This window comes from Salmo salar, chromosome 25 (genome assembly GCF_965601325.2).
Source record: "Salmo salar chromosome 25, fSalSal1, whole genome shotgun sequence".
Classification (NCBI taxonomy): domain Eukaryota; kingdom Metazoa; phylum Chordata; class Actinopteri; order Salmoniformes; family Salmonidae; genus Salmo; species Salmo salar.
Genome location: NC_138315.1, coordinates 23,590,598 through 23,602,803, shown reverse-complemented (window position 1 = coordinate 23,602,803; position 12,206 = coordinate 23,590,598). Strand labels below are relative to the sequence as shown.

Sequence of the window (12,206 nt, the reverse complement as noted above, 5' to 3'; positions counted from 1 at the left end):
CTAATAGACACCAACACACTAATAGACACGAACACACTAATAGACACTAACACACTAATAGACACTAACACACTAATAGACACTAACACACTAATAGACACTAACACACTAATAGACACCAACACACTAATAGACACCAACACACTAATAGACACCAACACACTAATAGACACTAACAGACTAATAGACACTAACAGACTAATAGACACTAACACACTAATAGACACTAACACTAATAGACACTAACACACTAATAGACACTAACAGACACTAACACACTAATAGACACTAACACACTAATAGACACTAACACACTAATAGACACCAACACACTAATAGACACGAACACACTAATAGACACTAACACACTAATAGACACTAACAGACTAATAGACACTAACACACTAATAGACACTAACACACTAATAGACACTAACACACTAATAGACACTAACACACTAATAGACACTAACACACTAATAGACACCAACACACTAATAGACACGAACACACTAATAGACACTAACACACTAATAGACACTAACACACTAATAGACACTAACACACTAATAGACACTAACACACTAATAGACACCAACACACTAATAGACACTAACACACTAATAGACACTAACACACTAATAGACACTAACACACTAATAGACACTAACACACTAATAGACACCAACACACTAATAGACACTAACACACTAATAGACACTAACACACTAATAGACACTAACACACTAATAGACACTAACACACTAATAGACACCAACACACTAATAGACACGAACACACTAATAGACACCAACACACTAATAGACACTAACACACTAATAGACACCAACACACTAATAGACACGAACACACTAATAGACACCAACACACTAATAGACACTAACACACTAATAGACACTAACACACTAACATACTATTAGACACTAACACACTAACAGAAACGAACAGAAACGAACAGACACGAACACACTAACAGACACTAACACACTAACAGACACTAACACACTAATAGACACTAACACACTAACAGACACTAACACACTAATAGACACTAACACACTAATAGACACTAACACACTAATAGACACTAACACACTAACAGACACTAACACACTAATAGACACTAACACACTAACAGACACTAACACACTAATAGACACTAACATACTATTAGACACTAACACACTAACAGACACTAACACACTAATAGACACTAACACACTAATAGACACTAACACACTAATAGACACTAACACACTAATAGACACCAACACACTAATAGACACTAACACACTAATAGACACCAACACACTAATAGACACTAACACACTAATAGACACTAACACACTAATAGACACTAACACACTAATAGACACAAACACACTAATAGACACCAACACACTAATAGACACCAACACACTAATAGACACTAACACACTAATAGACACTAACACACTAATAGACACCAACACACTAACACACTAATAGACACTAACACACTAATAGACACTAACACACTAATAGACACCAACACACTAATAGACACTAACACTAATAGACACTAACAGACTAATAGACACTAACACACTAATAGACACTAACACACTAATAGACACCAACACACTAACAGACACTAACACACTAATAGACACTAACACACTAACAGACACTAACACACTAACAGACACTAACACACTAATAGACACCAACACACTAATAGACACGAACACACTAATAGACACTAACACACTAATAGACACTAACACACTAATAGACACTAACACACTAATAGACACCAACACACTAATAGACACCAACACACTAATAGACACTAACACACTAATAGACACTAACAGACTAATAGACACTAACACACTAATAGACACTAACACTAATAGACACTAACACACTAATAGACACTAACAGACACTAACACACTAATAGACACTAACACACTAATAGACACTAACACACTAATAGACACCAACACACTAATAGACACGAACACACTAATAGACACTAACACACTAATAGACACTAACACACTAATAGACACTAACAGACTAATAGACACTAACACACTAATAGACACTAACACACTAATAGACACTAACACACTAATAGACACTAACACACTAATAGACACTAACACACTAATAGACACTAACACACTAATAGACACCAACACACTAATAGACACTAACACACTAATAGACACTAACACACTAATAGACACTAACACACTAATAGACACTAACACACTAATAGACACTAACACACTAATAGACACCAACACACTAATAGACACGAACACACTAATAGACACCCAACACACTAATAGACACTAACACACTAATAGACACCAACACACTAATAGACACGAACACACTAATAGACACCAACACACTAATAGACACTAACACACTAATAGACACTAACACACTAACATACTATTAGACACTAACACACTAACAGAAACGAACAGAAACGAACAGACACGAACACACTAACAGACACTAACACACTAACACACTAATAGACACTAACACACTAACAGACACTAACACACTAATAGACACTAACACACTAATAGACACCAACACACTAATAGACACCAACACACTAATAGACACCAACACACTAATAGACACCAACACACTAATAGACACCAACACACTAATAGACACTAACACACTAATAGACACTAACACACTAACATACTATTAGACACTAACACACTAACAGAAACGAACAGAAACGAACAGACACGAACACACTAACAGACACTAACACACTAACAGACACTAACACACTAATAGACACTAACACACTAACAGACACTAACACACTAATAGACACTAACACACTAATAGACACTAACACACTAATAGACACTAACACACTAACAGACACTAACACACTAATAGACACTAACACACTAACAGACACTAACACACTAATAGACACTAACATACTATTAGACACTAACACACTAACAGACACTAACACACTAACAGACACTAACACACTAATAGACACGAACACACTAACAGACACTAACACACTAACAGACACTAACACACTAACAGACACTAACACACTAATAGACACTAACAGACACTAAGACACTAACATACTATTAGACACTAACACACTAACATACTATTAGATACTAACACACTAACAGACACTAACACACTAACAGACACTAACACACTAATAGACACTAACAGACACTAAGACACTAACATACTATTAGACACTAACACACTAACATACTATTAGATACTAACACACTAACAGACACTAACACACACTAAGACACTAACAAACTAATAGACACTAACAGACACTAAGACACTAACACACTAATAGACACTAACACACTAATAGACACTAACACACTAACAGACACTAACACACTAATAGACACGAACACACTAACAGACACTAACACACTAACAGACACTAACACACTAACAGACACTAACACACTAATAGACACTAACAGACACTAAGACACTAACATACTATTAGACACTAACACACTAACATACTATTAGATACTAACACACTAACAGACACTAACACACACTAAGACACTAACACACTAATAGACACTAACAGACACTAAGACACTAACATACTATTAGACACTAACACACTAACATACTATTAGATACTAACACACTAACAGACACTAACACACACTAAGACACTAACAAACTAATAGACACTAACAAACACTAACATACTAATAGACACTAACACACTAACAAACATGAACAAACACTAACTTGGTGGTTGTAGCAAATATTCAAACGAGAACTTTGAAAGTCGAAGTGGAGAAGGCTTTCATGTGAACAGTAGTTGAACATGGATCAGTTGGTCCTAAGAGATGGGCGAACGCCGTTCAGAAGGGAGGGGCGATGGCCTCCGGCCGATCGAAAGGGAGTTGGTTCAGATCCCCGAATCCGGAGTGGTGGAGACGGGCACCGCGAGGCGTCCAGTGCGGTAACGCGACCGATACCGGAGAAGCTGGCGGGAGCCCCGGGGAGAGTTCTCTTTTCTTTGTGAAGGGCAGGGCGCCCTGGAATGGGTTCGCCCCGAGAGAGGGGCCCAAGCCCTGGAAAGCTTTGCGGTTCGGGGGGCGTCCGGTGAGCTCTCGCTGGCCCTTGAAAATCCGGGGGAGACGGTGTAAATCTCACGCCGGGCCGTACCCATATCCACAGCAGGTCTCGATCTATAAGCCCAGATAAATAGTGAAGTGGGCAATCAAATACAGTACAAGAAAGGGGAACAATATATAATCATAAATAAAAACGGTTGCCGGTCGGAAGGCCACTAAACAAAAGCAGATCGGAAGGCCGTCGAGCAAAATAGACCAATGAAAAGTGGGTAAACGGCGCGAGACTCTACAACTCTCCAAAGATGGGATAGGCTCCTCCTTTCCCTCGGTATGGGGTTCTGATTCGGGAGGGTGGCGTCGGCCCCCGCCCGAGCCCAGTTCTCCGCATCGCCACATCGCCTGGGTTGCGCCTGACAGGCTCAATTCCCCCTTTCCCTGTTAGGCACGGCTGCATGGCGCACCTGTGGGCCACATCCGAAGGGGATTGGGGGTTGCCGGTGAACCGGGTCTTCCCACCTCGGCTCCAATATCAAGCGCCTGCCTGCAGGATAGTATGAGGAGGTAAGGGAGGTGCCCTCTAGTAGGGCCTCTGCAATCCCTCCTTGTATGACACCTGGTGGGTGTGAGTAGATCTATCTCTGACAGGTTAGTGCAAGGAGGTAGAGAGGGGGCCCTCTAGTGGGACCCCTCCGTTCCCTTCTTGTATGACACCTGGCTAGGGCAGGTCGAACTGTCTCTGGCATGTTAGTGCAGGGAGGTAAGGGACTTAGCCCTCTAGTAGGGCGCTTCTAATCCCTCCTTGTAGGTCACCTGTTCTCAGGTGTCGATAACGATGCAGACAAGAGTTGCCAACCAGAGAATCGTGGCTCGAACGCATCCCCGCTTACTTAGGTAACTCTAAACCGCGAAGGTTTGAATTGAACGCCAACCTTGACGTGGCCCGTCAAGAGTGAGCATTAAAGGAAGATGGCCGGTGCTTAGCGGTTAGGTACTACCAGGTCTCAGGTTCGCCTGAGTACGGGACTCTACACATTAAGGTGGGAGCTCCCTTCCACGCTTCTCGGAGCATGAAGTGGGATGGCATGTGACTAACCCTTAGCAAAAACATACCGTCTACAGATGGGTCCTAGGTTCCGAGGACCCGGAACCCACCCCAATGGTGAATAGAGCGGATAAAAATGCAGCCCGAAAGGGAGGTACCCTACATGCATACGCGCACATGGTAAGGTGCGCAGGGGCGGAATGGGAACATGTATCACTCACACCGGCGAAACCCACACATAGTGTTACAGTTCCATACAGTGCAGAGGGCGCTACCATCCGACGCATGGTCAAATAATCCCACTCTGCTGTCACCCTCAGGTCTCTCGCGGTGACGGACGGAGTCAAGCAGTAGGAATAGGATGCCCTCTCCAGCTGGAGGACGCCAGATACAGTAGCGCTAGTCCTTGGCGACCTTGTTTCCAGGTAAGTAGTGCACTGCACAAGACGGCTCGAAGGCGACTTGACGGCCCGTAGCCGGAAAAGAGTCCACCCCTCCATGCGGATCAACCGAGGGTCAAATGGCTCATGTTCAAAGGAGACGAACCCCGCTTCGACCGGTGCTCCGCATGTCAAAGGGAAGAAATTCAATAAAGCGCAGGTAAAGGGCGGGACCGGGAGTGACTCTGTTAAGGGAGTCACAATCACTCCCGCCCTTTACCCGTGCTTCATTGAATTTCTTCACTTTGACATGAGGACACAAACACTAACAGACAAACAGACACTAACGGACGCTGATGGACACTATTAGACACTCAGACACTATTAGACACTTAGACACTATTAGACACTCAGACACTATTAGACACTCAGACACTATTAGACACTCAGACACTATTAGACACTCAGACACTATTAGACACTTAGACACTATTAGACACTCAGACACTATTAGACACTCAGACACTATTAGACACTTAGACACTATTAGACACTCAGACACTATTAGACACTCAGACACTATTAGACACTCAGACACTATTAGACACTCAGACACTATTAGACACTCAGACACTATTAGACACTCAGACACTATTAGACACTCAGACACTATTAGACACTCAGACACTATTAGACACTCAGACACTATTAGACACTCAGACACTATTAGACACTAACACACTAACAGACACTAACACACTAACAGACACTAACAGGAGGATTCCTTCAACATGCTCTACATCACTGTACTACCCAGGGGGAGGATACCACAGGAGGCTGCTGATGGGAGGACAGCTTATAATAATGGAAGGGAGCAAATGGCATGGTATCAAACAGCTGGAAACCATGTGTTTGATGTATTTGATACCCCTCCACCCATCCTGCTCCAGTCATTACCACAAGCCCAGAGCCGTCTATAATATAGATTGAGAGTGGGTGGGTTTAAAGTGAAAATTATATTTAAACCTGGGCGTTAACTCCCAACCCTCTGCACACCAACACAATACATGTCACTTGCTTAATGGTTGCTACTAGCACATCACAACTAACTAGCGATTCCACATCGGATACTCACTGTCGGTCTCGCAGGCAACCGTGCCGTCGTTGGGGCAGAAGCGGGTCTCTACTTTGCGTCGTCCGATCTGCAACTCGTGGGGGTCTGCCAGCTGGGCGCGGCACATGTATCGCATCCTCTGCTCTTGGCGTGCCCCACCCTGGGTCATGTTGATGGGCATCCACGGGGTCCAGGGGGTGTTCCTCTTTACCTCTGGACACGCCTCCAGGTTACACGCCTTGTACTCCTGTAGGGGGGTGGGTTGAGGGGGAGGGAGAAGAAAGAGAGAGAGAGAGAGATGGAGAGAAAGAGAGGTCATTATTATAAAAGCATAGCCGTATGGGTGCTGAGGGTGCTGCAGCACCCCCTGATAAATCTGAATAACAAAATAAATTAATAAAAAATATTATTTTTTTCTCACAAAATAGTTCACTTGGCCTTTACTAGTATTAGCGGAGATATAGACATCTGTAGCGCAGGAAAAAAAATAAAAAATTCTGCCACTGATCTTTGGAAAAAAAGGTAGTTGTTTAATTAAGAACAGTGTTTTGCAAGATTCAATAGTTGGAATTGTAAGAGTTGTTGCCCTGTCCCTTTCTCTGCAATTGTCATTGTAATGGAATCCAGAAAGAACAAAACCCTGTCCTCAAACATTTACATCAAAACGTGCAAAGTTATGAGAAAAGACACAAAACATCCACATCCAATTAAATATTTTTCTTTATAAAAAAAAAAACGTTTTGTGCAGTATTAATCTACCATCCTTACAAACCACTTAATGTGGTCATCTAGGTTTGTACCTGTAGATTGTTCATCACCATGAAGAAAAACAATGCATAATACATTAATTGAGTACATTGAGGCATCAGGTGGTTTGTGAGGATATAATGTGATGATATGGCTCAGTTAGTAGAGCATGGTGTTTGCAATGCTAGGGTTATGGGTTCAATTCCCATGGGGGACCAGCATGAAAAAAATCGGAAAATGTATGCACTCACTACTGTAAATTCCTCTGGATAAGAGTGTCTATGGAAAAGGAATGAATAGAACATTTCAGTTTTCACATAGAAATAAGTTGCGGGCCTCCTGAGTGGCGCAGCAGTCTAAGGCACTGTGTTACGGTGTCACTACAGCCTGGAGTTCGATCCCATAGGACGGTGTACAATTGGCCCAGTGTTGCCTGTGTTAGGGGAGGGTTTTGCTGGGGGGGGGGGGGGGTTACTTGGCTCATTGCGCTCTAGCGACTTCTTGTGGTTGGCCAGGAACCTGCAGGCTGACTCAGGTCCTCAGTTGAACTGTGTTTCCTCTGACACATTGGTGCGGCTGGCTTCTGGGTTAAGCGAGCGGGTGTTAAGAAGTGTGTCATGTTTTAGAGGACACATGACACGACCTTTGCTTTTCCCGAGCCCGTTGTGGAGTTGCAGTGATGAGACGAGATCGTAATTGGATATCATGAAATTGGGGAGAAAAAGGGGGTAAAAATTACAACAACAAAATAAATAAGTTGCATTTGCTAAGTATTTAAAGAAACTGAAAACCTATATCAAGCAAGTATTTTTATATTCCACAAGTATCAAATGAACTGTTTTGTACATATAATTATCAGACTCAAGTTACAAATGCTGGTAAACACTCAAATACATTTAGTTTACATTTCTTCACAAAAGTAATGTGCAGGGCCTTTACTAGTCCGAAATATGCAGTGGAGGCAAAACATTTTTTGTGGGGGAATAAATGCTGCATTTATTAACAATGACCAACGCAATTCCAGCCAAAATAGAAGATTGTAAGAAATACTGTAGTCTACTATTACTATATCCAACCCAACTAGATTTGTTGCCAGTATCCCAGTGTTTTTATTTACATTTTTGACCTGCGACTCCCAAAAAAAGAGTGGTACAAAACTTGCGTCCCCCGCTCATGCAAATGCACGTGTGCGCACGTTTCGTTTGCGCAAATGTAGCCAGCCATAAACTGATTTATTTTCAAAACGCAAGATAGGCTACAGAAATAAACTACCATTTACACCTGCATTTGGTGCTGAAAGTCATTCATGTTAGCAGCCAATATCAACTAGCGATATTTTATCTCACTTCTCCGGAGTCCAGTGCAGGGCCATAGTTTCCAATACTTTTTAAGAAAGTTTTTACTATTTTCTACATTGTAAATTAATAGTGAAGACATCAAAACTATGAAATAAAACATATGGAATCATGTAGTAACCAAAAAAAGTGTTAAACAAATCAAAATATATTTTATATTTTATATTCTTCAAAGTAGCTACCCTTTGCCTTGATGACAGCTTTGCACACTCTTGGCATTCTCTCAATCAGCTTCACCTGGATTGCTTTCCCAACAGTCTTGAAGGAGTTCCCACATATGCTGAGTGCTTGTTGGGTGCTTTTCCTTCACTCTGCGGTTCAACTCATCCTAAACCATCTCAATTGGGTTGAGGTCAGGTGATTGTGGAGGCCAGGTCAACTAGAGCAAAATCCTACGCCTACTTGAAGCGAATGTTGCAGGATCTGATGGAAAGCATGTTGTGTTCATACCACTCCATTATTTTAGAGGGCAGCCTGCCTGCAGAGTGCTTGTTGGCTGCCGAGTAGACCTGTGCTTCCTCACACATATCTTCATAAATTCACCAGAATATGTTACATCTTAATTCCATAATATTGAAGTCACTGTGATGTTACAGCAGCTTATCTTTAGACACATCACCAGTACCACCCAAATTAGGCCTATCTGAATTATGAAAAGTATCAATAAAATCCCCAGGTAGCCTATCATAGTTCTGGTAAAGATGAGTCAGTAGTAGATAAACTGTATTTTATATGGATGATAAACGTAGACCTATCTGTTTATTCCAGGAAGAACTGGAGGAAATTTTTTCTGGTCACTAATTTGGATATGCACACTGGCCTTTGTGCTGATGAATGGTCCTTTACCAACAATCAAGACACACAACTTTTTGGTTCTGAAACATAGATGAGAATTTAACGACGACATGCGGGCAGTAGGTTCAGAACAACAACAACAACCAATTTGTAAAAAAATAATTTTTGTAACCTTTTGGTTAAATTCTACCATCAACAAAAAGCGCACTTTGGGGACTGGAAGGGCTAAGGGGCGCCTCTCAGGCTCACATACTGGTCCAGAGCAGCTCTGTGGGCCAAGAGGTGTGTGTGTGTGTGTGTGTGTGTGTGTGTGTGTGTGTGTGTGTGTGGTGTGTGTGTGTGTGTGTGTGTGTGTGTGTGTGTGTGTGCGTGTGCATGCATCCGTCCATCCGTCCATCCATCCATATCGTACCAGTGCGCAGCCTGGGCAGCTGTTCCCATTCTCACAGCTCCTGACCCTGGAGTGGACCCCACCTCCACACTCAGCACTGCACTTAGTCCAGGAACCCCACGGGGCCCAGAAGATAGGCTGGGGACATGACACACCCTCGTTACAGAACCTAGAGAGGAGAGGAGAGGAGACGGGAGGGTAGAAACTGATATCCATTTTGGAAGAAATGTAAATTTGTCTTCTGCCTTACACGGTGAGAGGCACTGGCGTGTGTACGAGGGCTGATATTTACATAAGACCATCATGCCCAAAAAGATACTGAGGGCCAATACTGTTACTGAAAAGTGCAAAACATGTCTCATAAATTAATCATGAATGTCCTTTCTTAGTAAATCACCTATACATGTTTGAGAGTTTTGCTCTTTTGAGTCAAGGGAACATGTTCATTATTCAGCAAAAAAATGACATGATAAAAGTATTACATAACCAACATTTGTTCACATAGTTCTCTCACAAATAGACCTGCCATCTCCCCCTCTCCTCTCACCTTTCGTCCCTGACGGGGCCCACACACACGCGACCCCCGTGACGGGGCGACGGGTTGTTGCAGGAGCGCTGGCGCATCTCAAACCCCGTTCCACAGGTGGTGCTGCACTGTCCCCATGACGACCAGGGGGTCCAGCCTCCGTTTCTACGGCAACAGAAACGTGATGTTATAGGAGGTTCAAAGAATCCTGTAGCGCCGTGGGGAAACCAGTTTCAAGATTGAGATGTACATCCAATAAGTCCAATGAGTCCAAACGGAAACGATGGCTTGATGAATACAGAGTAAAACTTTTATTTGTAAAATCTAAAATGAAAAGTTTCAGGTAAAAAACGGTTCCAATATTCCAGGTAAACGAAAAAGATTACAGAATATTTTGTACCAAAACATTAGAGATATTTTCCCTAAAATATGCATTATAGTAGTACAAATTTGTAAGTGCTTAAGATTCCGTTCAATCTCTTTAAGCACTCAACACACTTATGAATATGCCCCTAATTTGTGATTCTGAGAGGGAAGCAAAACCACTTGCTCAGGAGCTAAATGTGACACCAGAAACACATTCTTCAATCTGCTTAAGTGCTCTGTTCCTCTGAAAGCATTTCTCAACATTCAATAGCCAATTCCAGACAGACAGACATAGCTGAGGCTGCGTCTAAAATGGCACCCTATCCCTTATGTACTGCACTACTTTTGACCCGAGTTCATGAGTAGTACACAATATAGGAAATGGGTTGTTATTTCACACCCTAAATGAGATGATGGTTGGTGGTTAGGGTGGCAAAATTCCTGTAACTTTCCCCAAATTACCAGGTTTTCCAGAAATCCTGCTGGGAATGAGGGAAGAAGCAGGAAATCCGCAATCCTCCAGTCAGGATCTATATAAATGCCTATTTGTTTTACATACCTTGAACAGTTGGAGACTTCGATGGTGGGCCCCTCACAGTTCCTCCCACCACAGCGAGCTGGAGGGTTGTCACACTCCCTGGAGCGACACAGACAGGTGCTGGTGCCTTCGCCGTCGTCGTAGCTGCATTGTTGCCACGCTGCCCAGGGTCCAAAGCCGCCAATGGTGATCTGGTTCCTCAGCTGAAAATCCACACAGGGCAGAGAAAGAGAGATAAGAGTGTCAGGGAATTTACTGGATATCATTAATCATGTGACAATAACCTTGACAGGAAAACTGTTATTTTACCTTTATTTAAATCAGGAAAGACACCTGAGGCTAAAAACATTTTCCGAGGGCAACCTGGACAAACTGAGTCCCCAAGGCAAAACAAACTGTTACAATGTTAAACTGTCAGACTACTACTGTACTGTATATGGCCAGAGTCCCCAGGAGAGACCAGGCAGAGTGCAGGTATTCTAGGTTGTCAGACAGCCAGCAGTGACGCAGGCAGCTCCAGGGGCTTACCAGTGACAATAGTGACACCTAGGGAAATAACAAAACGAGTGGAGTAGGGGGAATTGGGGGTCCCTGTTGGCACTTACCGGACAGACAGTGATGTTCTGACTCCACTGGCTCATGTTAGAGCTATCCTCCAGGGTGGTACATCGCCTCTGTTTCCTGTCCCAGCCACAGTATGGGTCCCGGGCCTCCAGGCATAGCCTACAGGGGGCAAGAGAGATGGAGGAGAGGGGGAGGGATAGGGAGATGGTGAAGGATAGAGAGAGAGCAGTCAGTCAAA

General features: G+C 42.9%; 1 protein-coding gene across 3 annotated transcripts in view; it reads right to left on the bottom strand.

Annotated features, from left to right (window-relative positions):
- The window catches only part of LOC106586418 (semaphorin-5B), a 199,172-nt gene that overhangs the window by 21,212 nt on the left and 165,754 nt on the right, over window positions 1-12,206 (bottom strand). For all 3 annotated transcript variants that reach the window (XM_045707609.2, XM_045707610.2, XM_045707612.2), the window contains exons 13-17: window positions 12,010-12,127; window positions 11,426-11,607; window positions 10,522-10,665; window positions 9,996-10,143; window positions 6,708-6,933 (exon numbers count right to left, since the gene is read on the bottom strand). In XM_045707609.2, the coding sequence (XP_045563565.1) occupies window positions 6,708-6,933; window positions 9,996-10,143; window positions 10,522-10,665; window positions 11,426-11,607; window positions 12,010-12,127 (818 nt within the window). The remainder of the gene's footprint in view (window positions 1-6,707; window positions 6,934-9,995; window positions 10,144-10,521; window positions 10,666-11,425; window positions 11,608-12,009; window positions 12,128-12,206) is intronic.